Source organism: Podarcis pityusensis (assembly GCF_964106645.2).
Source record: "Podarcis pityusensis genome assembly, chromosome: 6".
Classification (NCBI taxonomy): Eukaryota; Metazoa; Chordata; class Lepidosauria; order Squamata; family Lacertidae; genus Podarcis; species Podarcis pityusensis.
In genome coordinates this window covers 69,747,579-69,775,203 of record NC_138030.1, presented here as the reverse complement: position 1 = coordinate 69,775,203, position 27,625 = coordinate 69,747,579, and the positions used below count along the sequence as shown (strand labels likewise).

The following is a 27,625-nucleotide window of genomic DNA, read 5'->3' as shown; positions in this document are numbered from 1 at the left end:
AAAGAAATTAAAACCATGCTTTCCTCCTCATGTTGAAAACTCCTCATGGATTCAAACAAGGTATAACTTGTCTGATCGTAATATGAAGTACAGCTCTTGCTGGAGGTGAAATAATTGAAAACTATTTTTTAAAAAAATCAGAGGAAAAGAAATATTTCTGCTGTCCTTGCAATTTGACCTGCACTTGGTTGTTATAGCAATTAAGCAGCCTTGATATATCTCACCTTCCCTTCTTTGTGAATTATATTTCTCTTTAATCCTTTCGTTCTGTTCTTGCTTAGAGATCTGTGTTGCAGGGAGATCTTGAGCACTTCCTTTTTCAGTTTCGTCCCATCCTATTAAATTATTTTTATCCTGAGTTGGGCTGAGATGATGTTTCAAGGAAGTCTCCAAAACGTTGGGGTTCTGACCAGCTTCATGATCTGGAGCTGATACGTCAGGTGGTCTATGATATGATGTATATGCACGTATATAGTCTGCATTACTGTGATGTCTTTCTGGAGTTGACGATGAAGATGAATAAATACTTTCTACTCCAGGCAACAAATAAAGTTCTGGATGAAATGCCTGAAATATACAGCAAGTTAATCTGAAATAAATAATATATTTTTAAAGTATAATATATTTTTAAAGCAAAGTAGCTTTGCTTTTACACGAAAAGTGATGTAACAATATACATACATAGGGAGGAGCAAACGATTTGAGCTTCAGTTCTGTTTCTTGCTTTGCTTTTACCTTGGAAGGTAACAACAGAAACGACGTTATCAAAACAGGATAGTGCCATATCATTCAATTTGTATAGCATCTTACATTCCTGAAAGCCAGAATATAACATTTTTTTTAAAATGCTATACTCAAACTTTTGTGAATAATGGAAAACACAGAATATTTATCTTGGGAATTCTAGTAGATTATAAAAGAATTTATAAGCCTCTGTAAATAAAAAATGGCATAACTATTTTTTATTTACAAAGGCTTATAAATTCTTTTTCACTTCAACAGTTTTATTTTTATTGTTTTATTGCATCCATCTGTTTTTAGCTAATTTCTAATAATTTTTTTATAAGTGTTAGATTCAGAGATGCCGTTCTGCAATCGGCTTGTTCCATTTCTGGAAGGGAATGCGATTCAGGGGAAGTGTATGAACCATCTTAGATCACTGCTCCCTTAGGATTACTCCATTAATCAACCTATAAATCAATTAATTAAATCTCATTAATCACTTAAGGTTTCTTCAGTTGTGTGAATGCCTTAGAAGTAACATAGAAAATGCTGCTATAAATTTCGCTGCCTTTGTTATTATTCTGAATTTATATGATCAGAGGTTTATCAAAAGTATAATGGTTCCAGTCTTCAGAAAGTCACACTCATCAGTGTTAATGGGGAGGCACAAAAAGAGTTTTAGAAGCAAGTTTTGGCACTTTTGAATCTGGATTTAAAAAAGGGAAAGAGCGCCAAGAGCACTTGGAGTTTATAGATAAGCTGACTAAAACAGAAATATATTTAGGGTGCAATTTTTCTTTTGAGAGCTAATAGAGAATTGGTGGTTTTGCTTTAGAAGTCTGTCTTTATTACTTTCTCCTTATAAATAATAAACTGTTATAAAATCTCTCATTCTTGTGCTACCTCTGGACTTCTCACAGGGGAGTTGGAAGTACATAACAATGTAAAAAGATGCTTGTTTAAAACCACACCAGATTTTTACCGTGAGGGGTTGCGGTTCATTAAAATAAAAGCATGTTGCTTAATTTGAATGTCATTTAACTTTAATGGCTACAAAAAACAAGGCTGCTGATTCCCCTAAAATAAAAGCAACATGTCTTTACAGAGTTCAAGTATCTCTTCTCTTATTAGAAAGAAGTATCTCTGGGAAGAGATTAAGGCGCTGTTGGGCAACGGTAGAACTGGGAAATTCAGCAAATGTTTGTTCACATGCGTATAATTACATATAATTGCTCTGACCGCTCAAATATTATAAAACAACTTCAACCTTTCCTATCAAGTAAATCAAAAGGGTGTTTTATACCATTTGTACAAGGGCTTTTTGAAACGTACAAAAAAGTGGGGAAAGACCAAAACAATATACATGGTGATTTGCGTGGACAGGCGGAGTCCCCAGATCCCGAGCGGTCCCCCCCGTCATGTGTAATAATGACTCAAGACAACGTGCTATGGGATTAAATTGGCCACAACTTTATTAAATTTCAAATGTGGGTAGACCTTGGCTCAGGCATTGGGCGTTCTCCCTCCCCAGTCCCCAGCCGGGGACCTAGGGAGCTTCAGGGTTATCCAGTGTGTGTGGGGGGGATGGGCCGGCTCTGGAGAACATATGTTCAAGCAGAGATAGCCGCCCCCGTTACGCCACTGCCGCAGGGGAGAGCAATGACGACCTTTCAGCGTACGGTCAAAGCCTCCCTTCAGAAACCCCTTTAACGGGGAACCCTGGTATCGCCGCCGCAAAGAGGAAGATGGACTAAAGGATTCCGCCCAAGGCCTGATACCGCCAAAGTTGTGACGTTTTGCTACGGGAAAGGCGAAACCTGCCAATGCAGGGAAATTCCTTCCCGGCCCTTTAACAGCGACCTTAACGTAGCAGCGCCCACATACCTGTGAAGAAAAGTTAACCTGCAAAACCTATGAAGAAAATTTAACCTGCAAAGGAAGACATTAACTGAGGGTGGGTAGGGTGGATGAAGCTCTGGAGCCAAGTGAGGATTCCCAGGTAAGATCCTCCCTCTATTGTGTGGGCAGGTAATCCCTCCCCCTACCTGGCCTGGTCTCCTTGGCAACGCTTCCCCCAGGTGGGATTGGACAACTGACTGAGGTAGGCGGGGACCTCCAGGTATCCCACCTGAGGGAAGGCAAAGCCAAGCCTATGCTGATGGGGCCGCTCCAGATCCAGGGCTGCGCGCGTCCGCGCAAAGGGCGCCCCCCGTTTTAAGCGGGGAGCGGTCATTGCTAAAGATATAGCATGGGCTCCTTACAAACTGTAGTTTGTAAATTGGGAGCAGGGCTTGAGAATATGCACTCCCTGCTCCCCACACCTTGCTAGAATCCCTCACTGCATCTTCTTGTTGGTCTTAATCATGGTTTGATTATAATGCCTGCAGTGAAACTAACCAATTCTGATATTGATCTGAATTTGAAACCAAGGGTTGAAGCAGGTTTGGAAATTTTGGTTAAGATGGAACTAGGTTAGTGTTAGCCTTGGTTAACATCACAGCAGATGTAACACTACAATATGAAAAGACGGCTGGCAAGTGAAGGAGGACTTGCACTGAAGGAGTCAGGAGGAAGGGAATGAAGTACATGTTCCTGAGGCCGGCTCCCAGTCAGCAAACCATAGTTTTCAGAAACACAGTGACCCGTATCCAAAGAAAATGGTTCATATTTCTTACAGAAATCAATGGGACAAGTAGGTCATGACTAGCTTATATTCCAGCTATTTCACTTGGACAACGTATGAATCGCTTTCTCTTGATAAAACCTAGTGCCTTCATCACGTTTGTTGGGAATACAATGGTACCTCGGGTTACATACACTTCAGGTTACATACACTTCAGGTTACACACTCCACTAACCCAGAAATAGTGTTTCAGGTTAAGAACTTTCCTTCAGGATAAGAACAGAAATTGGGCTCCGGCGGCGCGGCAGCAGCAGGAGGCCCCATTAGCTAAAGTGGTGCTTCAGGTTAAGAACAGTTTCAGGTTAAGAACGGACCTCCGGAACAAATTAAGTACTTAACCCGAGGTACCACTGTACCAAAGACTGGGGGAGGGGTAACTTTTGTAGTTATTTAAATATTATGACACTAAGCTTTTCTTTGTCCTTAGCAGAGCAGTTAAAACTTGATTTGATTCTGTAAATACAACAGAGAGATTTGCAGTAAAGAGAAATATGTTTGGACAAGACAAGAGCTTGTCAGCTCTTCCCAGGGAGTCTGTGACAACCATCTAGAGTAGGCTTTCCAAGCTACGCACTCTGCACACAGGCAGATTGTGCACTTGAAAGAACCATCTCATTTTCTTCATGGTTGCGTCTTTTATTAGTCTTGGCTTGGAAAAGAATTGGGGCAGTAAAAAAAAAGGGAAAGGAAAACAAATTCCAAACCTCTTTGTCAGAAAGGCTTCCAGCAGCTCAAAGGGAAATAAATGATTAAAACTTGCAATTAGACCATTAATTTTCCTTGGAATTACTACTCTCCGCTATGTCAGCTATTAAGATCAAAACATTAAGAGTGCTTTTAAAATTGCCGAGCGTTTTTACATGGGAGGTCTATCTCATTGCATTCGTGGGAATTTACGTTGTTAAAGGTGAAATGAAAGTGAAAGCGAGAGGCATTTCTGCAGAGAACAAAGATGGTGGACAATGTAGGTTCAAAGTTTGCTTTGTAGGCCGGTTAACAGCAGGACTCTCTTAAAGAACCTAACACCCGTAAGGTTCCACTCAAGTAAGTTACACTCAGGGTGCTGCAATACAACCTATTTAATAAGCAGTCATTAGGATTTGATTGCAGATGTCGCCAGCTACTTTTTGAGTGTTCGTCCTGATTTGCTCTTGGGGAGATTACGCAGGTGTTGCATCAACCAAGCATTATCTCACACTTTCCAGTGCATTTTCCTATTATTTCCTTATCACAAAAAGAAACAATGTTTTGGCAAAGCAGGTTTGCTTTGCAAGAGCTCCAAATTGGCTCTAACTGCATAACCTGATGTCTAGGGGGCTTAGTTTGGTCAGAATCGAGTACTCACTTTCAGGGTTAACGCTAAATACATTACTTCTGCTAAATGAGCCACCATCGCTGCTAGAAGGCCATGAAAATTTGTGTCCCAGGCTTTTGGGATTCATCTACCAATGCATTATCTGAAACCAAAGGGGTGCATTGGTTGCCAGGTGTGTGTTTTTTTTTAAAGCTCTCCTACCCCACTAGATCAAACCTCTCCATTCTGAAGGAAATCAGCCCTGAGTGCTCACTGGAAGGACAGATCCTGAAGCTGAGGCTCCAATACTTTGGCCACATCATGAGAAGAGAAGACTCCCTGGAAAAGACCCTGATGTTGGGAAAGATTGAGGGCACAAGGAGAAGGGGACAACAGAGGACGAGATTGGTTGGACAGTGTTCTCGAAGCTACCAGCATAAGTTTGACCAAACTGCGGGAGGCAGTGGAAGACAGGAGTGCCTGCGTGCTCTGGTCCATGGGGTCACGAAGAGTCGGACACGAATGAACGACTAAACAACAACAACCCCACTATTGTTATATTTAAGGTTGTAGGTTCAAGCCCCATGTTTGGCAAAAGATTTCTGCATTGGTTGGACTAGTATCAGAGGTAGGCAACCTTATCCAAGGATGGGCTGGTAGACGCTCTGTCCGTCAGAGGATGGGCTGGAGCGTGTGCACACACAAGCTCTTCCGGGTTGGAGGAGCGTCTGTGCACATGCGCACACGCTATTTCCGGCGCTCCTTCAACCTGGAAGTGTGCCGGAAATAGCGTGTGTGCATGCGCATGGGCGCTTCTCCATCCCGCACACATGCACACGTGCTATTTCCAGCGCACATCCGGGTCAGAGAAGCGCCTGTGCGCAGGTGCCATCAACCCAGAAGTCGGTCCCTGCACCAGGCCGGTAAGAGCAGGCAGCGGGGGGCAGCAGGGGTCACCATGGGCCGGTTAGACAAGCCTCGTGGGCTGCTACCGGCCCATAGGCCTTAGGTTGCCGATCCCTGGACTAGATGTTCCTCATGGTCCCATCCAACTCTATGGTTCATATTCTCACAAGCTCCCTGCTTGTAAGTGGCAGTTATGGCAGTTACAGAATTTTAGAAATGTAAGCCATGATCAAAATTGCACGTGACAGGAGAGACCCATATAATGTGGATTTCCCCAAATATTCACCTCCTCACGACTTCAAATTAAACTTGTGGCGTATAGTGTAAGGGCAGCCATGCAGAAAGATAAAGCCAAAACCCCTTTTGGCATCTTCAGCCCATGAGCAAGGAAGCCTACTGGACTGTGACCAAAAAATGCATAATTAAAAAAATAATAATCTTGGTTTTATAACTCTTTATTTTGAAACGGTAGCTGCCAGGGAGGGGAAAAAAATAAATCACATTTTCCCCCTGACTGCCACTACATGAACATGAAATGTTAAATGGGAACATTTGAAAATAAGCATACAGCTCTTCTCGATAACCCACTCACAGAAACACAGAAGAAACTTACCACTGCAAGTTTCTTCCCTATACATTTTAGGAAGATATACTTATCTACAACTGCATCTTCACCCAGGTAGTCTCCAAGCTGCTCTCTTAATGTTCTCAATGTCATATAAGGTGGCACCCTAGAATACCAGATTACATTACTGCAGAGACATGATTGATATATTTGTTTTGGAAGCGGGTGTATAAAGGAAATGTACATTAATTACATGCCACAAAGATCTAATTTTACCTCCCAAAGCTCACACTGATGACTTAATCCTTGAACATTAACTTTTAGAGCCCTCTGGTACCAAGGTGGGTTTTCTTGTGCACAAACAATGAAACATTTATTTTGTGATAACAAATAGAATCTCCAAGGTGCCAGAAATCTCTTTATTCACATGATTCATCCATGTCAAGCTCTGTTAAAACCGTAGCCGAAACTTCTAATTTCATGCGTAAGATCTTAGTTAGCAAGACCGACGTTCTAAGCAGTTTCTCAGATAATTAAGGCAGGGATTTTCTTCATTATAAGATAGCATTGTATTGTAATTCATAATGCTAGGAATGAATAACACTAATAGGACATTAATAGTTTCTGTGATCTATAGATAAGTAACTATTAAAATTCCCTATGATCTTGGAAATGTAACTAGGTGGGTACAAGTTTCTGAACTTAGTAAGGCGATTAACCTGAAGATAATAAGACTCTTGCCTAATTTAGAGTTGTCGACATTTTCTACAGTGATTGCCAACATCCTTTCCCACCAATATGTCTGGTATTGAAGGAGTGCACTTTACACAGAAGAACACTAAACACTTCTGCACAATAGACCTGAACAACCATTACTTATTTCCAGTAAAATCTAGGAATTGTAGTCAGGGATGGAAGAGAAATCTGACTCGGTACTCATTTAAAGCCAAATCTATCAAATTGGCTCTTTCTGAAACAATGCAAACCAAAATGCAGCTGTCCTTCAAAATTCATACTTATCTGAATATTGCAATCCAGTTCTTCACTCAGTGTTTACAAAAATGTATAGGAGAGTTGCTTGTCTTGTTTGAACTTGAACTCTAGTTTCTAAAACCTTAATGATAAAACTTTCCAATACGATGAATATAACACACATTTTATCATAATATCCTATGTGGCATGCTGAAATCAGGAGCAAAGGACCAGGCTGAAGGGACTCTGTCCCTTCCTGTTACTTGTCCAGCCCAAACCCCGTCTTCCCAGAAGCTCATTTCTCATTAATGAGAGATAAGATACAAGATACCCAAATCTTTTCCCCTCAGGGAGAAAAGCAGCTTGAGGGTGGTTTTCAGAGGACAAATGATTGAAAAACCCCTCCCCTCCCCTTGAGTAATTTGGCTGCTTTCCATTTTACTAAAGAATTGATGGAAGAATCATGGAAGCTTCCCAACATACGACATTTGGCTTGTAGAAAACAAGAAGAAGAAGAAGAAGAAGAAGAAGAAGAAGAAGAAGAAGAAGAAGAGTTTGGATTTGATATCCCGCCTTTCACTCCCCTTCAGGAGTCTCAAAGCGGCTAACAATCTCCTTTCCCTTTCTCCCCCACAACAAACACTCTGTGAGGTGAGTGGGGCTGAGAGACTTCAAAGAAGTGTGACTAGCCCAAGGTCACCCAGCAGCTGCATGTGGAGGAGCGGAGACATGAACCTGGTTCCCCAGATTACGTGACTACCGCTCTTAACCACTACACCACACTGGCTATACAGCTTATATAATGGATAAATTGCTACTAGAACTGCTACACTCAAAGGCAGACCCAGCGTTTATTATTCCAACTCACCTTATAAATCCCGCCGAAAAAAATTTGCTGGCAACATCTACTGGAACTGTATTCAACTTGAAATTCCACACATCTTCCGGAACGTAAAAAACGTGAAGCTCTAAAAGCTAAATGCATTAAAATAAATATTATTATTTTTTAAAAAATCTTATAAGCGATTAGTATGGACAAACTAAATATGAAAAGGGGCAACCCAAACCCACAATCCACAATTCTCGAGGGGCTTTAGATGGGGTGGAGGTTTGGACTGACATGAGATATCTTTGATTTCTTATACACACAAGTCCTGTAACAGGAGGGAACTATTAATGGTGTTTGTTTGTTTGTTTGTTTGTTTGTTTAGTCAAACACTATGTCTGCTGGGATGATAGAAACTCTGACATGGTAACAAGACACAATGAAATTGAATACTACTGTTAAAGGTTTGGCTATCAGATTTCTGCAACTGGCCTGCTTGGCACTTAATGCTAATCTAAGGTTGTTGGGGCAGTGGAATGTACTGTTGGAATGTTTAAGCTGCATGCTTCCACATGTATGCTGAACGCTTCCACACTGCTCAGGGAATTGGGGCAAGCTTAACACATTGTGGTGATCAAAAGTGGCTTCAGGTAGGATGAAGCTGTGCTAGTTTCACTCTTGAACTGAGACAAGAGCTTCCCCTTCCCCAATATCTAGCACTGTTATCCATGTTTGACTGACTACTAAGTAAAGGTAAAGGTAAAGGGACCCCTGACCATTAGGTCCAGTTGCCGACGACTCTGGGGTTGCGGCGCTCATCTCGCTTTATTGGCCGAGGGAGCCAGCGTACAGCTTCCGGGTCATGTGGCCAGCATGACTAAGCCGCTTCTGGCAAACCAGAGCAGCACACGGAAACGCCGTTTACCTTCCCGCTAGAGTGGTACCTATTTATCTACTTGCACTTTGTGCTTTCGAACTGCTAGGTTGGCAGGAGCAGGGACCGAGCAACGGGAGCTCACCCCGTCGTGGGGATTCGAACCGCCAACCTTCTGATCGGCAAGCCCTTGGCTCTGTGGTTTAGACCACAATGCCACCCACGTCCCTTGACTACTAAGTAACAGCACTCAAAAAAGAAAAGTAATGTCATCTCGGAACCAGTGTTGGAAACTCCCGTTGTTCTAGGCACATTTTGCGACAGGGAATTTCATTGGAGTGAGTAGTTTCTGAGATCTGGGCGCAGCCTAAGATTTCAGATTAAAACTGCAGAGTAGAAGTAGGATGTTTTTCTGCCTCCCCACTTCAAGCTACTCTTCAAAGACTGGAGCAGAGACCCTCTTAATAATATTAGGGGGGGAGGGGGAGCATGGAAAGGACTAGACCTTGTGGAAAATGAACATAATGTTTTAGCCACAGTTCATTTATTTTCAGCTTTGTATTCTTGTTATAAAAAAGTCTGCCTAGAGACATTCAGTTGTTGCACCCATAACCTAGGTTTAAGGTGCCGTTTAGCTCCTAGCTTTCACATCTCTGTTTCTAACACAGCTCAGAACATAAAAGAGCTGTGTCACATCATTGGGTAAAAATGGCAACACAGTCATTTAAATTTATGGAAGCTGAATGGAGAGCTATGCCTCATATAATCTAAAAGTGCCAAGGGATAATTACATTACCAGTTTAAAATACTGTTTGAGCATTCTGGAATATATGGGTTGTGGAGACATTTTTATAAAAGGAGTTAAGGCAATATATATTGATCAATCAGCAAAATTGCAAGTAAATACTGACTGAGAATTGTAAAATAACTAAAGGAACCAGACAAGGCTGCCCACTGTCACATTTATTGTTTATAACAGTTTTAGAAGTGCAAATAAAAAGATGTAATCAAGAAATTAAAGGAATAAGGATGGTGCAGAGACAATATTAAAAGACAATAAATTAAAAGCTTTTGCAGGTGCAATCCTTTCAAAATGTGTCATTTCTTTTCTAGGTTAAACCGATTAGGCCAGAATCTGCTTTCGATCTGGTCAGTCTAGATTTTATTTTCACAACTCAGTGGATTTGCGGGGAGGTTTGTTTTAATTAGAAATTAGGAAAGCAGAGTAATTAGCGAAACAGGGCTTTGTTAGCCCTGCTCCTCCCTCCATTAGATCTGTACAGTTAAGCTATTAGCGACATGATAGCAGGGAGGAGGTGCTCCCTTTGCTGTATTAAGGTAGCCTAACACTCCTTTGCTTTGAACTTCTTATTTTAAAAAGTATCAACTGTTGCTAATAGCATTTCAGGTCTATTAGTCACAGAACATGAACACTGAGCACTCATGTATGTAACTAGCAGCTGTCGCAACCTTCTAAACTGAAGCACCACGTAGGGTAATATGACCCCGAGCTTAAATATAAAAAGTGTAGCAGACAAGAGAGAATGCTGAGGAGACTTCAGTTACCACCGGCGCTGTTCCTGATGGAGATGAACTCCCACTGGCAACAAAGGAAAACCTTTACTAAATCACACCCAATGCCTATATGTATTTAATCCCCATAAAGCAAATTTAAAACATTATTTGGGTAATGTTTAAAACCAACCCACTTGTAAACACCTTTCACAGGTGGTGAGATTTGATCACACAAAAATGAAGATAATAAAGGGCTTTGTTTATAGGAAAAAGCAATTTATATACGTTGCTGTTACCTCATCAATCTACAGCAGAAAATGTACACTTAAGATTGGATAGACATGCTTTCTAAGTTCCATTATTTCTCACCTCTGATGTGGGAGGTCTGATATGGCTGGATGGCATAGTTCCTGTTTAGCCTCGTTCACAGCGAATTCCGGATCATTTTTTTTAAAAATTGCACAAACATAATTTAACAGAGAATATTGGTCTCTCGGAGGTAACATTCCACTCATTTCGTATGTATTTCCATGTCAAAAACATTGCTGCATTTAAAAATGAGACTACTTAGGAGGACAGAAGACTTTGTTTCTAGCTAATCTGAAAACAAAATGAAAGGATTCAAACGTTGGCTAACATCATGCTTTGATGTGAACACTCCTTCTATACAAGTAAATATCACCTTAGTAACCCAGTGAATTGCACAACCAGGGCCATGTAACTGAGATTTATTTCAGTAATCAAAGGTCTGCTCTACGCACATTGTGTTTACATGGGGATAATTGCCATGTAGAATAAAAACAATAACATGAATGCCATCGGTTGGACAATGCAGTTTATGCTGTAAAAAGGCACTGGCCAGATAATCCTAACTGTAACTACACTCAGAAATATGAAGAATTAGTACCTGAATCTGCTTGCCCCTTTCCTCACTCATAACAACAACACAATTATCCTATACTTGGCAGTAACCAAAATGGAACTTATGTCTAAAAACATGCATAACTAGAAGGAATGAGCAACACTCACACATAAACAGAGCTTGGGAAACACAGTAGGCACCACTGATATTGACTTAGGTGTTTTGTAGATCATATTGTCAAGATGTGTAGTTTTATGATCTTTGGGGAACTAGGGCTGAGCCTGAGGATCATACAAATGATGAGCACTTGAAGCCGGTTGATCTGTAATATTCAGACCCCTTTGGGGAGTTGAAGGATTATGCATGTCAAACAGAGAATGAGGATCATATGAAACACATTGTCGTGGTGCTCAGTGCATGTCCTGCAGGCAGCCCAGTAGACGAAGGCCATCCTCGCAGGGGTCAACCCCTATATTATTATTATTATTAGTAGTAGTAGTAGTAGTAGTAGTACTCAATTTATTATCCACCCTTCACCAGCAGGTCCCAGGGCATCGTCTAACAATTAAAAATTCCACATTAAAAACAATTAAAACAAATGAGCATTGCGGGAATAGGATGGGTTCTGAAAACATTTATCTCAGGTGTTAGGGTAAAGGTTAGAGTAAAGATGTGAGTCTTCAGCATACACCAGAAACTATCTAATGAAGGTGTCCGATGCAACTCTTTGGGAATTCTACAACCTAGGAGCTGCCAGAGAATATCATTGCCCAGGCTACCATCTCCAGAACCTCTGAGGGTGATGGAACTACCAACTACTACTCTGGTCAGTCTTAACACCCAAGAGGCTCTGTAGGGAAGTAGAAAGTTCATAGGGAATACTTGGCAACTAAGTTGTCTAGGGCTTTAAACACTAGTGTGAGCACCTTTGAATCAGGCCTGGAAACAAACCGAAAACAGGAGTTACACAAGATCTAAAAGGAACCACAACCTGTCATCTGGCAGCTGCTTTTTGGACCAGTTGAAGTTTCTGAGTTGTTTTTATTAAGTTTGGTTTCCCGATCCTATCTTGTGAGAGTGAGTCTGTATTTCATTAAAGATATACTAATCTTCCTGTCACCTTTGCTACCTTTGCTACTAGATCACAAAACTTGCGAGTTGTGGTTAGGTCATAAAACAGATATTTTATGATGTCTTCCTCCTGGTTGCTGCCTTGCTGCCTTTGTGGGCATCTTCCCTCAAAAGACAAACAAGTAAACAGATTGGGGAATTTCCACTGTTGCAATTGTACGCCTAGCAACACTCACTAATTTCTGAACCGGGCATTTTTATCATCCTGCCGCACCCGCCCCTCCCTCTCCACGCATTTACTCAGCATACTACATCAAAGGATATTATCTAATGACATGAAGTTCTGTTGAGAAAAATCATGCCAATACTTTCCAGATGTAGGCCATTTGCCACCGGTTGTGTTTTCCTGGACATGCTCCTGTGCGTTTTAACAGCCTTCTCACTTGAAAATATAGAAGACTATAGTTTTACCTGGCAGGGGTAAATGAATGGGATTGCTTGATGCCTGTATTGATTCAGGAATCAATGATTCAGTCTTGATTCAGCCTGCTGTTGGTTTTTGTTTTTGTTTTAAGGGCGGAGGGCAAACGTACGAAAGACAGCAACCCTGTATGTAAGGAAAATGCAAGATGAAGGATGCACACTGCGCTGGAGAGCAAACCTCACTGAAATAAGTGGAATTTTCTTCCAAATAAACACACAGATTTAAACAAACAAAACCAAAACGAAATTAACTGTGGTTGTTTTTTTTAAAAAAAGCCTGGCCCGGGCAATCATCTCACATGCATTTGTTACTTTTCTCCTGGTGTAGCTATAAAATGAGTTCAGAAATTAAACCCGTGAAGAATAACAAAAAGCAAAGGAGAGAGCTCACTAGGCTAGGAAAGGGTGGTTGGGTGTGTTTTACTTTATATATATAAATATAAATAAAACTGCAGGCCGTTTCATTTCTAGGGCAGAGAGTCCTGTTTGCTCTAATGGACCAACCTCCTCTGGTTGGTTGGTACACAAATAGGGCAAAATTCTCATTTCTGCTGTGTCTCCATCGCCCCCTTACTGGCGGCAGAGGGGAGAAAGGGCAGCTAGGCATGAAGGTTTACGGAGGAGAGAGGCCCACGCATGGCATCAGGATTCTCTGTAGGGACTAAACTCTGCCCTCAGAGGCTGGACGGGAGTGTTTCAAAGCGTTCCCGCTCCCTCGGTTCCCCCAGGGCAAAACAGAGAACATTCAGCAGAAAGGCCTAGATCATGGGTAGGCAAACTAAGGCCCAGGGGCCGGATCCAGCCCAATCGCTTTCTAAATCTGGCCTGCGGACAGTCTGGGAATCAGCGTGTTTTGACATGAGTAGAATGTGTGCTTTTATTTAAAATGCATCTCTGGGGTATTTGTGGGGCATAGGAATTTGTTGATTTCCCCTCCAAAAATATAGTCCGGACCACCACAAGGTCTGAGGGACAGTGGACCGGCCCCCTGCTGAAAAGGTTTGCTGACCCCTGGCCTAGATGGTGCCCTGAAGGCTGGGTGCATTGGCAAAGAGAGGCAGAGTGGAGGAAATCCTTGGCACCGATAGGAGGGGGTGGTGCAGGGCTTGATGCCAATCTAAGGGAAACGAGCCGACTTCCCTTCCAGCCTCTGCGTTTGCAGCAGCAATGCCAGGCGGAGGCCTCAATCTGGGCTCAGGCTGGCACCTCGGCCTGAACACAGTGGAGCGGGGAAGGGTAGGCGTGAGCCTAGAGAGGAGAGTTGGTTCTCCTTACCCGTTCCCTTACTCACAGGAAGGCCAGTTGGTGAGGCAGGACCCAGTGACTTCTGCAGGAGGATCCTGAGCAACCTATAGGCTGGAGCCTGCTGGCTGCAGAGGACTTGGCAGTTGCTGAAGGCCTTGCCGGCTGAGCAAAACACGGACTGCAGTACTGGTTGCAGGAGGGCCCTCCAAGGCATTGGGAGACCTACGAAACCTGGGGGGGGTGAGCTAGCCGACCTGACCAGAAGAGTCAGCGATCAGAAGGTGGAGGAGCACCAAGAAGAATGGATGAAATTTAAAGAATATTTAGTTAAATATGCTAAGATAACTTAAATAGAATTATTTGTGAGTACCATAATAGGCCTAGGATCTAAATATGTGATGTTTTGGACATTATGGATAAAAGTCAACATGTTAATAGGACTATGTAAATTTTATGTGAAATTACTTTTGGAAAACTGCTACAATGATTTATATGGAAACTCAGCCAGGGGGATTTGAGGAAGTCACTTAACAATGTTAACAAAAATGGAATTATTATAGTTAAGATAAATGTTTTTGTTTGTTTTTGATGTTCTTGTTTTATTTGTTTGTTATAAATTTGGGAAAGCAATTTTTTAAAAAATAATAATAAAATAAACCTGGGGGGATGAGAGCAGGGGGACAGCATTACAGCCAGCCCTTTTTGGGGGGGGAGGTCTCCTTTGTGGGAAAATCCCCCCAGAGGGATTTAGGCAGTTAGCAGCGGCTGGGGTTAGAATATTGCCCTTGCTGTTGTGAGGCCTGGGCTTGAGCAGTCGTATAGGGAAGGGTGAAGGGAGTTTCTTCTGGATCTTGGTAACTCATTTGCTGTGGTCTTGTTATTTTCTCGGTAGGTAGTGTGGTATAGTGGTTAGCGCACTAAGCCCAAGGAGCTGAGAGAGGTCAGGTTTAAAAATCCCCCTTCAACTGCAAGGTCATGCCGAGTCTCATTTAGTGGTTGGCTCCAGGTGAAGGCAAGGGGAGGCAGGGGAGGCCCTATGAGTAAAGGAACGGCGCCACCTGCACCCCAGAGGAAGCGTGGGCAGTCAACCCCCTCCCCCTCACCTGAGGAGGTGGAAAAGCCAGATTTGGGGGGGGCACTATATTGACATGCCTTGAGGCCTTGGAGGGGCAGAAATCAGCCCCTGCCTCAGCTGCGGCTTCCAATTCAGCAACTGCAGTGGGAAGTGCCTGGCAGCTGGCCGCAGCAACAAAAAGAAAAAGTCTAACCAGGGTGCTGTTGATTTAACTTTAGCACGTTTGGATGCCTTGGGGGACAGATGTCAGTTCTGCTCCACTAGCTGTGGAAGTCACACAGGAAGCAAGTGTGTCTGCTGACACAGCAACGGGTGAGGCATTTTCCTCCCATCAATGGAATTGGTCTGGGTGGCATCCACAATCGCCAAGGGCTTGTCAGGGTTGGCCACATTCTCCCTTTCGGTGGTGGCTAAGGCTTTTTCTGGATCCCCTTCCAGGGAGAATCATGGGTTCGAGCCCCACGTTGGGCAAAATATTCCTTCATTCCAGGTTGGTCTGAGTGACCCTTGCTGTCCCTTCCAACTCAACAATTCTATGATAACGTAACATATTGTAGAAGTTTATACATTTTTAATTATGCTAATGTTTAAATGTGTTTGTTAAATTATTGCCTTCCCACCCAGCTTTGTTTTTATCTGTAAGCTGCCTTGAGTCCCTGTCAGGGAGAAAGGCAGGGTATTAATACATGGATAATAATAATAATAATAGGAACTGCATGTAACTGTAATCAAGTGCCCAGAAGCAAATCCAAGCATTGCCCCTAATCCTTAAAAAAATTACCTTGCAGATCTAGATAACCAAACCATCCTTATTTATTCCCACTACATATTGCAAGTGGATGGTGGGTGGAGGCTGATTACGAACCTTCCACGGCTAAAACTGCGGCTAGTGTAGCCTGATTTCAGCAGTTTTGACGCGGCTATCCTACGTGAACTCAGAACTATTTCCAGGTAAGAGTGACAAACGGCCATCAAATCTTTGCTTTAAAAACTCCTAGGAAGGACTCTCTCATGGGAGTGGAACAGGTCTTACTGTCAAGAATCTTCCTAACGTTTACGATGCAAAATGTGGGTGTCACCTGCGTAGAAAGTAGAGTTGGAAGGGATTCCCCAGGGTCGTGTAGCCAAAACCCCTTGCAATGCAATGCACCGCGCTTCTTAAGTGTTTCTAAACCTCGCCCCGCCACCACACGAGGTTGGGAAGAACCTTAAAATCTCGTTTCTTCCCTTTTAAAACCCTTCCCTTCATTTCCCTCTGGGCAGCTCCCTCTTCCGCCCCTTGGGGCGGTGGGGTGGGGTGAGATCCGGGAGGCAGTCTTTTTTTCCTCTTCCAAAAAGGAGCCCGGCAGCGAGCGCTGCGCGTGAGTCTGCAAGCCGCCGCGAGTCTGCGGGCGGGAGAGTTTGCCGAGCGCCGGAAACTTAGTTGGGAAAGTTGCGAAGGCGCCTCTTCGGCTCGGCTTGCCCCATAAAACGAGCGGGATCCTCGAGCGAGGAGACCATGTCCGGCTCCTCCAACGTGGCGGCCATGAAGAAGGTCGTGCAGCAGCTGCGCCTCGAGGCCAGCGTGAGCCGCGTGAAGGTGAGAGCCGGGGGGAAGCCGCGGGTGGAGAGGGTGCCATTACCACTGCCGCCATTATTGCGCCTCGGGGGAGCGCCTACTCATGGCTGCTCCCTGGGGCGTTAATCTGAGCCCCGGGAGCTATTACTCCCGCTCACACAATTGCTTCATATATTTCGTTTGCACTTCCCTTCGCTAGGCACAGGAAAAGTTGGTACGCAGCGCCTTAGCAATGGCAGAGCGCGCGTAAAAACCCTGTGCGTAAAATCCAACGCACTCGCCAAAAGCGGGACGCAGGAGACACCCCAACCCGACCTTCCCAGGTTAAAACTGGCTTGATCTCTCTCTAGCTTGGCCCGTTAGGCGCTTGTTCCCGGAAAAGCGGCTGGTCTCCGCCGCCCAGTCCCCACCCATACTTGGATCTCGTTATTCCCCCTTTTTTCCCTGGGATCTGTTGTCTTTCCTGGGATCAGTTGGAGGAGGAGGGGTTGGCTTGGGAGCGCTTCAGAAATCGTGAAGCGGGTGCTTTGTCATCTCGGCTTTCTCTCCCTTGGAAGCCTTTTTGTTCCTCGGAGGGAGGGAAGGAAGGAAGGGGAGGCGCAACGAGCGATCTGGCGAGCTGAGCCTGAGTCCGCCCAAGCCGCAAAATGGGGAAGTGTGCGAGGCCCCGGGCAAGCGGAGGAAGAAAGATCGCGGCGGGGCGGGGGAATCCCCGGCTTTAAAAAAAAACACTTTTGAGCCTTTGGCCTCGGGCGTTCCGAGCAATCCAGGCCGACTTAAGAATGGCGAAGTTTGGTCGCTTTTCCGCCTCAAGCGCTCAAAGCACTTCGCGTCGGGAAGCGGAGTTACTATTTGCATACAGAACCCACGAGTAAGATCTTTTGAGAATGCTTGCTTCTTGAAGTGAGGACCTGGCAACCTTATGTTCAGCGTCGCTTCGTTTGGTGACTGATTCGTTAACTGTTAATACACTTGTTGCGTTTTCGCCTTCCGTTCCAGCAAGGGCAATCTGTTGTGCAAGCAAGGATCCCACAAATATATATTTTTTAAAATAATTTTTATTAATTTTCCAACACAAATAAACAATCATATCGAAATTTCCACAAATTTAGTTCCATTTGGACTTCCTTCAGCTTCTCTGACAATCATCCATATATACCTCTCAGTTACGCATTTCTTCTGTTTATACTGCCATTAAGCTTCCCTCCCACTTCTATATATCTCAATATATATCTCTATATATCTCAACTTTCACAGTGCTTCTTGAAACCCCACTAGCGTTGTTTGCACATCACACGTTCTTTTCAGATATTCGACGAATTTCCCCCAGTCCTCGATGAACTTTTGGTCTCGAAGATATCTAATTTTCCCAGTTAGTCTGTCCAGTTCTGCATAGTCCGTCAGCTTCAGTCTCTATTCTTCTACCGTCGGTATTTCCTCTTGTTTCCATTTCTGGGCCAGTAGAATTCTTGCTGCCGTAACTGCATACTGGAAAAGTTTACAGTCCTTTCTTCTTATTTCCTTTCCTGTAATCCCTAAAAGAAAAATCTCAGGTTTCTTTACAAATGTATATTTTAACATCTTTTTCATTTCATTGTATATCATCTCCCAGAATCCCTTCACTTTCTTACACTCCCACCACATGTGATAAAACGTTCCTTCTTTTTCTTTACATTTCCAACACTTATTACACGTCTTATACATTTTTGCTAATTTTACCGGTGTGATATACCATCTGTAAAACATTTTCATAACATTTTCTTTTAGTGCCATACAAGCAGTGAATCTTAAGTTCTCCTTCCACAGTTTTTCCCAATCCTCAAACTGTATATTGTAACCAAAATCTTTGGCCCATTGTACCATTACCGATTTAACTTCCTCGTCTTTCATATTCCATTCCAACAATATTTTATACATTTTTGACAAAATTTTACAATCGTTAGTTATCACTTCTGTCTGGAACTTTGAATCTTTTTCTACATAACCCCTTTCTTTAATTTCTTTTTTAAACATTTCATTAACCTGAAAGTAATGCAACCAATCATAAACATGTTCTCTAACTTGTTCATATGGCTTTAGTTTCCATTTTCCTCCTTCTTTGGTTATCAAGTCACCATATGTAATCCAATTACCTCTCATATTTATTTTCTTTACACTCATAACCTCTAGTGGAGACAACCAGTGTGGAACTCTAGGTTCTAATAGGTTTTTATACCTATCCCATATTTCTATTAGTGGACTCCGAAATATGTGGTTCCCAAAACCTTTATGAATTTTGTTCTTTTCACACCATAGATACGCGTGCCATCCAAATCTGTTATCAAATCCTTCTAAATCTAGTAACTCCTTATTCTCTAGTTTTATCCATTCTTTCAACCAGCAAAGGCATGCTGCTTCGTAGTATAGTTTCAAGTCCGGCAGGGCAAAGCCTCCTCTTTCCTTTGCATCCGTTAATAACTTAAATTTAATTCTCGGCTTCTTGCCCTGCCAGATATACCTTGAAAGCGCTCTTTGCCACTCTTTAAAAATTACTACCCCCTTTATTATGGGGATAGTCTGAAACAAGAATAACATCTTTGGAAGGACACTCATTTTTACCATAGAGATTCTACCCCCAAAAGATAACTTCATTCTTCCCCACATCTCTAAATCTTTCCTTATTCCATTCCAGACCGGTATAGAGTTGTTCTGAAACAAATCAATGTTTTTAGGAGTTAACCAAACTCCTAAATATTTTACCTTTTTCACCACCTCTATCTCTGTTCTTTGTTGCATTATTTCTACCATACTTTGATCCATATTTTTGACAATTATTTTAGTTTTCTTCTTATTTAGTCTGAACCCTGCCACATTTCCAAATTTCTCAATCTCATCCAATACCTCTTTTACACTTTCTAATAGTTCTTCAATCGTAATTACTAGATCATCTGCAAAGGCTTTCACTTTGTACTCATTCTGACCAACTGTTACCCCTTTTATTAATTCATTTTGTCTCATCGACCTTAAAAAAACCTCTAGGACCATTATAAATAGTAGTGGTGAAAGTGGACATCCCTGTCTGGTTCCTTTTGTTATTTTGATATCTTCTGTAGTCACATTATTAACAATTAATTTTGCTTTCTGCTCTGTATAGATTGCCTTTATCCCATTAAAAAACTCTATCCCTACATCCATATACTCCAAATTCTTCAACATAAAATCCCAAGCAATATTGTCAAAGGCCTTTTCCGCATCTACAAACATTAATATAGCTTGTTTCTCATTCCTGACAGTCAGATATTCCAAAATATTGATTACATTTCTTATGTTCTCTTTCATCTGCCTGCCTGGAAGGAAACCCGCTTGATCTTTGTGAATAATTTCTTGCAATATCTTTTTTAGTCTGTTCGCTAAAATCCCTGCAAATATCTTGTAATCTGTATTGAGCAGTGAGATAGGCCTGTAGTTTTTAACTTGTGTTAAGTCTGAGTCCTGTTTAGGGATAAGTGTAATAAATGCTTCTTTCCATGTTTCCGGGATGTCTCTCTTTTAAAATATTATTCATGACTTCTTTCAATGGTGTCATTGAAGCATCTCTCAGTTCTTTATAGTAGCCTGATGTGAATCCATCTGGTCCAGGGGCTTTCCCCCTTTTCAGTTCCTTTATAGCCTCTTTTATCTCCTCATTTCCTATTGGGGCATTCAATTGGTCTCTCTTTTCTGCCGGGATCTTCTGCACCTTTTTTTCTTTCAAAAATCGTTCTATTTTCCTCATATTATTTCTTTCTCTATTTTTATATAGTTGTCTGTAAAAGTCCAAGAATCCTTTTCTAATTCCTTTCGGATTGTCAACCTCTTCTCCGTTTACGATAATTTTATTAATTGTATTTTGCTCCCTTCTCTTTTTGGTTTGCCACGCAAGCCATTTACCAGATTTGTTCGCGAATTCAAAATTTTTCTGTCTTAACCTTTTAATATTCAATTCTATTTATTTATAATCATTGCAAATTGTGTTTGTAGAGTCTTAATCTCTTGTTTTATTTTTGAATTATTTGGTTTCTTATTATTTTTGTTCATTGTCCATTATCTGCTTTAGAATTTCTTTTTTCCCTTTTTCTCTGTTCTTATTCTTCAATGAATTCTGTTGGATAAAAAAAGCCTCTCATCACTGCCTTGCTTGCATCCCATACTACGCTCATCTTCGTTCCTTTATTACTGTTATCCACAAAATACTCAGTTAATTTCTTTTGTGCTTTTTCAATAACCTTTTGATCGTCGAAGAGGTAATCATTAATTCTCCATCTAAAAGTTCTTTCCTCGAATCCTTTCAATTCCATTTTTATTGGATTGTGATCTGAAATTATTCTTGGTTGCATCTCAATTTGAAGAATTCTTGGGGTCAATTCGTTCGAGACCCATATTTGATCTATTCTTAACATTGACTGATTCGGTTCAGAAAAATAAGTGAATTGTTTTTCCAATGGATATCTGAGTCTCCAAATATCGATCAAATTGTAATTCTTGACCATTGAAAAAAAAGTCTTAGGCAGTTTCCCTTCTTTGCTTGATCCATCTCTTAGTCTATCCATTTCCAATGAGACCACTCCATTCATGTCTCCCATTACTATAATTTTCTGGTCCATATACTCAAACAGTTTTTCTTCTAAGGTTTTATGGAAGTCTGTCTTATTTCCATTAGGTGCATAGATCCCGACAATTATCAAGTTCTCACCCTGCCATTTGATCCGTACTGCTATCATCCTTCCTTCTTCATCTTTGAAGATTTGTTGTGATTCAATTTTACTTTTAATATATAGAACTACCCCTCTTTTTTTCTCCTTATCTGAAGATACAAATTCGTTTCCTAATCTTTCGTTAATCAAAATTTTTCTGTGTTTCCTTGCGACGTGTCTCTCTTGTAAACATATAATGTCCAGATTTTTCTTTTTTAAGAATTGTTCAATTTTATTCCGTTTTTTTTCCTCATTCATCCCATTAATATTCCAATTCCATAATTTTAGTGCCATGGTAATTTCCAATTAAATAAATTTAGTTTAGTTTTTTCTCTTTTATAATTTATCTTCTTCCTCTTCTTTTTCTTCTTCTGACTTTTTCCCATTCTCTTCTTCTTCCCCCGATTCTGATTCATCCTTGGCATCTGCTCCTTTTTCTGCTCCTTTGACTTCTCCAATTTCTCCATCTTTTGCTTTTAGTTCCTTATACCTTCTCAGAAACTTCCCTGTTTATTCTGGACTCGTCAATCTGCGCTTTTTAGTTTTGTAAAAAAATGAAATTCCCTCCGGAAATTCCCACCTGAATTCAATGTTGTTTTTCTTAAGGACCTGTACCAATGGTTTGTATGGGTCTCTTCGTTTCAATAATCTTATTGGTATGTCTTTAAAGATGATTATGTAACTTCCATCTATATACAGTCTTTTCTCTCTGTTCTTCTATAGTATCAAATTTCTCATTTCCCTATCCTTAAAAGTGATTAAACAGTCTCCTGGGAATTTTCTTGTTTTAGATGTTCTTACTCTCATTCTGAATGCATTTTGTACTGTTTTAGCTACCTCTTCTATTCGTAATTCCATCCATTGGGCTAATTCCGATATCAATCTCTCTTTGATATTTTCGTTCTGAATTTCCGGAATGGCTCTCATCCTCAGGTTGATTTCCCTCTGTCGCAGTTCATTCATAGCAATCAAATCTTTAATTTCTTCTTGTGATTTATTTAATTCCAACATCTCCACTCTGATCCTCTCTTCTTCTCGCTTCACTTCCTTCATTTCTTGTTTCGTCCTCTTAAATCCCTCCTCCAGCGATTGAGTTCTCTTAGATACCTCTTTTAATTGACCTTTAAGTTCATTAACTGTCTCATCAATTTTTTAATCCATTTTCCCAATCTTATTATCTACTGATTCTAATTTTGATTCTAAATTCTTTTCACTTTGTTTTATTTCAGCAAACATCTTCAAAATTTCTGCTTTAAACTTTGTTTCTTGTTTAGACCCTTTCCTCTCTGCTGGTGTCCCCCCATCTGCCCCCTTCTTTTGCTGGTGTGTCATCTTTATTAAATATTCTAACAGTCTTCAAATATTAATTAAAACCAATTTTTACACTTTATCAATTTTCCAGTTTATAATTATAACATATAATTTAACTGAAATTTGGGGATGATGAGGAGTATGAGATCAAAGCAGAAACCGGAACAAAACAATCTTCTTGCCACCACTTAGGCTATTCCTCCGAAAAAAACAAAAAAAAAACATTGCTTCCCAAATTAATCCAATACCTTGCCCAAAGGAGAAGGAATTTCCAAAAATCTTCCCAAGAGTCTTCCCAAAAATCTTGCCATAAAAAACCCTTTTCAAAATTATATCCAATTGATAACGTTCCAAAAAATTATGTCCAAGTGACAGAATTCCAGAGGCGTAATTCCAAAAAAAATGAAGAAAAGAAAACAGTAAGAAAACAAGCGCAGATTACTTCCCCAAACTAAAGAGGCACAGGTCACTTCTCAGTATTATATCCCTTCACCAGGAAGAAAGAATCGAAGAAAAACAAATTGTAGTATCTTGTTCCTTCCACTAGGATAACAGACACCTCCTTTAGTATACGCAGTTTTAAATTTAGAGGCTCCCAATTCATAAAAAAAAGAGAAAAGAAAAGTAAGGGTTTCCCAGTTGCAAATATTAATGTACTTAAATGACAGAGGCAGCTATAATCCTTTTTGGTATTAAAGATTCCAATAATAAAGTCTAAAAAAAGAAAAACAACCTTTATCCGCTGTTTCCACCTTACCATTGTTCCAACAAAGTTTTAATAATGGAGTCGGAAGCTCCTTTTCCGCTTCGGAGTTCTTTGTTCTTTTAAAAGTGAAAGTAACCAAGCATTTTAGTCCTCTGTGTTTCCCTCTGTTACATCAAAGACCTCAAACTTCTTCAATCTTAACTCTCTGCTCTCCCTTTCTAGCTTTAGCAGCCTTAATACTTTGTAGCTTCTTAAAGAGTTACTTTTAAATAAAGTTCTAGGAGAGAAAGAAAACAGTAACCGCCAGTGGCAACTCACTTTCCCTTTCCAGCTCTGCGCGCTGTCCTGATTCCAAATGACAGCTGAACTCCAACTTTTCTCTTTATGTTTCGAATCCTTCCTTATTTTGTTGCTATAAAATTATAATCCAGTTTGGTCTGAATTTCTTCTATTTGAGAATGGAGCGCTTTTCTTGCAAGCTCGGGGCTTCGCTATTCGGGTGTAGAAAATGGCTTCCCATAGCCCGCAGCCCCGCTCTGCCGTTCTCTTCGCTCCTTTTGGAGTTACCTGACGGCCGGGCGGGCTGCTCCTGGCTTTGCTGGGAACCTGTCACTCCAGATATCCCCCCAGAGATTAAATTTGGGGGCTACTGCGCCCTGTAGCTCCCCTTATCACCCGAAATAGCGCAGGATTCTCCTCACGGAAAAATCCTCGCTTGCGGCAGGATCGCGCTCCACCAGAAGTCTCAGGATCCCACAAATATTATTCCTCTGGTGCCACCATGTCTCCGTAGGGAAACGTGGCTCTTCAGAGCAAGAGACTTAGCCCCCAGGATATCCACATCTAGACAGCTTCTATTTGTGTTTTTCTTGTGAGAATACCTTACAGTTCTGCAGTAGAGGGGGGGCAACCTGTGGCCTTCCAGATCTTGTTGGACTTTCAGCTCCCACCACGGTTGCCAATTGGTTGTACTTGCTGGGACTGATGAGAGGTGGAGGGCAGCATGTGGGGAGCCACAGATCTCCCCCCCCCCCCCAGTTAGAGGTTTAGTGCCAGATTCTTCTGTGACATCTCCCATTAATAAGAGTTCAGATGGCTGGTCTTAAAGGCAGTGGTGCTAAGTAGGACTGATGTGTGGCCTCATGGGGGGCTGATGCAGATCACCGCATCCTTCCTGGTTTTAAAAAGTAGTATAGTCAACTGAGTGTGTACACAAATACAGGTGCTCACTTTACTAATTTTGCTTTACCAAATGTATAGTAAGGTAAAGGTAAAGCGACCCCTGACCATTAGGTCCAGTCGTGACCGACTCAGGTTGCGGTGCTCATCTCGCTTTACTGGCTGAGGGAGCCTGCGTACAGCTTCCAGGTCATGTGGCCAGCATGACTAATGGCGAACCAGAGCAGCACACAGAAACACCGTTTACCTTCCCGCCGGAGCGATACCTATTTATCTACTTGCACTTTGACGTGCTTTCAAACTGCTAGGTTGGCAGGAGCAAGGACTGAGCAACAGGAGCTCACCCCATTGCGGGGATTCGAACCGCCAACCTTCTGATCGGCAAGTCCTAGGCACTGTGGTTTAACCCACAGTGCCACCCGCATCCCTAAATGTACAGTATTTATATACCAAATTATGCTTACTCCCAAGATTGCATGATGGCGGCTCTGATTTGATGTTCTTTGTTAGCTTTTGTTCTAAAGCATGTAGAGTGGGTGAAGAAATACTATGTACTTGATGACTCAAATAATACACCCAGCTGTCAGAACGTTCGTCCATTAAGTCTAGGATCAAAAATTACCTAGCTGTGCTGCTGCTTGGAGATCTGCTGCCAGTGAAGGAAAACAATTAGGCTTGGGCCAGATCAGTCCAACTGGTACCTTGGGGGGTGGGGTGAGGAATCCATTTTGATTTCTGATTAGTATATGCATATTAACATCCTATTAAGTATATTACTGAATCATGTGAATTTGTTCTAGGTTTCACAAGCTGCAGCTGACTTGAAGCAGTTTTGCCTGCAGAATGCACATCATGACCCCCTACTAACAGGAGTTTCTTCAAGTACAAATCCATTTAGGCCGCAGAAAGTGTGTTCATTTCTCTAACTTGTGTGACCTACGTGGACTCTTTTAGTGGTAAGCTTTTAAGTGAATTCTATGGCTTAGGCGTCTTTATAAAAGGGATGGGGAATCTGCAGCCCTCTAGATGCTGTTGGACTTCAGCTCCCATCATCTCCAGCTAGCATGTCCCAAGGGTTAGGGATGCTGGAAGCTGTAGCCCAGGAACATATTCCTCACCCTACCCAAAATAATTATGGTTCCATTCCTTATGCTACAGAGTTATGCTACTAACACCCACTTGAGTTGAATGCTAGATATGCTTTCTAGAAAGTACCGTATTTTTTGCTCTATAAGACTCACTTTTTCCTTCCTAAAAAGTAAGGGGAAATGTGTGTGCGTCTTATGGAGCGAAGGCAGGCTGTGCAGCTATCCCAGAAGCCAGAAGAGCAAGAGGGATTGCCGCTTTCAATGCACAGCGATCCCTCTTGCTCTTCTGGCTTCTGAGATTCAGAATATTTTTTTTCTTGTTTTCCTCCTCCAAAAACTAGGTGCGTCTTGTGGTCTGGTGCGTCTTATAGAGCGAAAAATACGGTAAGTCCCACTGTGTTCTATAGGACTTTCTCCTAGGCAAGTGTATAGTAGTGCAGCTTAAGTTTCACCAGTTTACCGGCTAAGAACTTGTTACAGTGGTGCCTCGCAAGACGAAAAGAATCTGTTCTGTGAGTCTCTTCGTCTAGCGGTTTTTTTGTCTTGCGAAGCAAGCCCATTGACGGATTAGCGGATTAGCGCTATTAGCGGATTATCAGCTTATCGGATAAGCAGATAAGCGGCTTAGAAAAAGGGGGGAAAAGGGAAAAAAACCCGCAGGAACTCGCAAGACATTTTCGTCTTGCGAAGCAAGCCCATAGGAGATTCGTTTTGCGAAGCACCTCCAAAACGGAAAACTCTTTCGTCTAGCGAGTTTTCCGTCTTGCGAGGCATTCGTCTTGCGGGGCACCACTGTATTGTGAATCATAAATGAGAACTAATTGTGCATAGCTACTAACATACTGTAATTTTTAAATAATTAAATTTTGTGAAGATACAGGGCTCCATTTACCGTTTCACATTAAAAACTTCTTAGTGACTTTTGATAGAACTAATGTTAAATCTCTTGGCTGCCTGTGAGCTGGGGCAGTCATCCTTTCCTAACCTTGTGCTGCAGTCCAGCGCCTATTGACCTCAGCCAACGTGATGGGAAATGTAGGCCAAAACAGCTGGAAGGCACCAGGTTGGTGAAGCTGGTCTATGTAGGATATATGAATGAGCAGATAATCCCATGTGCCATATGATCTTTTGGGGGAAAACCTGCTGTATGTTCTCTCAGCGACAGATACACAGATGAGGGCTAGCTAGCCTTCAGCCTTCCTAGAGCACCCATCTCCCTGCAACTCCTAAGTAAAATAAGACTGACTAGCAAACTTCCTTTGTAACTTAAAAAACATTTAGTGGCCACATGGGAGGAAAGCTGCTTTTGTTGTTGTTTTTTTGCATCTTAGCAATTTTGTTTAGCTCTATGTATTTGGAATTGCAGACAGAAGAGCTCAGTTGAAGGAGTTAGTAGTTTTCAGAATTCACACATATCAGCAAATAGTTTTCCTGCAATGAGTTTTTCTTTTGTGTTTTTCAGATCTAATCTGTTGTGGGTTTGGTGAATATGGAAGTGAAAGAGAGTGACCTGGAACCTGTACAGAAACTTTGTGTTAAATGTGCCAACTTAGAACTAGTAATACTGCTACTGTTGTCAAACTTCTTACAATCTACCTCTCTAAACTTGTATGCTAGTTGCAATAACTTCTGTTATCATGATGGAATCAATTTTATATTCAAGCAATAAAGAGTTGATTTAATAACTTTGCTGGCATAATGCTTTACACATTAGATAAAAAACAACAACAGGGCATTGTCAAAATGTAGCTTTCTAAAATGGCACAAGCAAGACAACTTCAAACTGCTTGCAGCAGCAGCAGCCTGCCACTTCTTGTTCTTATTACAATGGTTAGAGCAGGGGTAGTCAACCTGTTGCCCCGCAGATGTTGGGCTCCCAACTTCCCATCACAGCCCGTGCTGGGTGCAGTTAATTGTCAGGTTGATGTGAGTTATACTCAATATTTAGAGGGGACTGCATCAAGTACCTTGGGGTTA

The 27,625-nt window shown here is 41.8% G+C and overlaps 2 protein-coding genes across 4 annotated transcripts in view; one reads left to right on the top strand and one right to left on the bottom strand.

The window, feature by feature from the left end:
* The window catches only part of SPATA1 (spermatogenesis associated 1), a 30,353-nt gene extending 15,681 nt beyond the window's left edge, over nt 1–14,672 (bottom strand). The window contains exons 1-7 of one of the 3 annotated variants that reach the window (XM_081008670.1): nt 14,066–14,672; nt 12,763–12,898; nt 10,728–10,958; nt 8,012–8,118; nt 6,220–6,337; nt 682–735; nt 225–567 (exon numbers count right to left, since the gene is read on the bottom strand). In XM_081008670.1, coding sequence (XP_080864796.1) covers nt 225–567; nt 682–735; nt 6,220–6,337; nt 8,012–8,118; nt 10,728–10,763 — 658 coding nt within the window. In that variant the 5' untranslated portion in view covers nt 10,764–10,958; nt 12,763–12,898; nt 14,066–14,672. Of the gene's footprint in view, nt 1–224; nt 568–681; nt 736–6,219; nt 6,338–8,011; nt 8,119–10,727; nt 10,959–12,211; nt 12,742–12,762; nt 12,899–14,065 lie in introns of those variants that run through there. The other 2 variants (XM_081008672.1, XM_081008671.1) reach the window with 2 other exon arrangements.
* A 1,336-nt stretch (nt 14,673–16,008) lies between these two features.
* Nucleotides 16,009–27,333, top strand: GNG5 (G protein subunit gamma 5). The gene is made up of 3 exons (XM_081008886.1): nt 16,009–16,673; nt 25,361–25,516; nt 27,111–27,333. Exons 1-2 carry the CDS (start codon nt 16,593–16,595, stop codon nt 25,484–25,486), a joined length of 207 nt encoding a protein of 68 aa, XP_080865012.1. The 5' UTR covers nt 16,009–16,592; the 3' UTR covers nt 25,487–25,516; nt 27,111–27,333.
* Nucleotides 27,334–27,625: the final 292 nt, after the last annotated feature.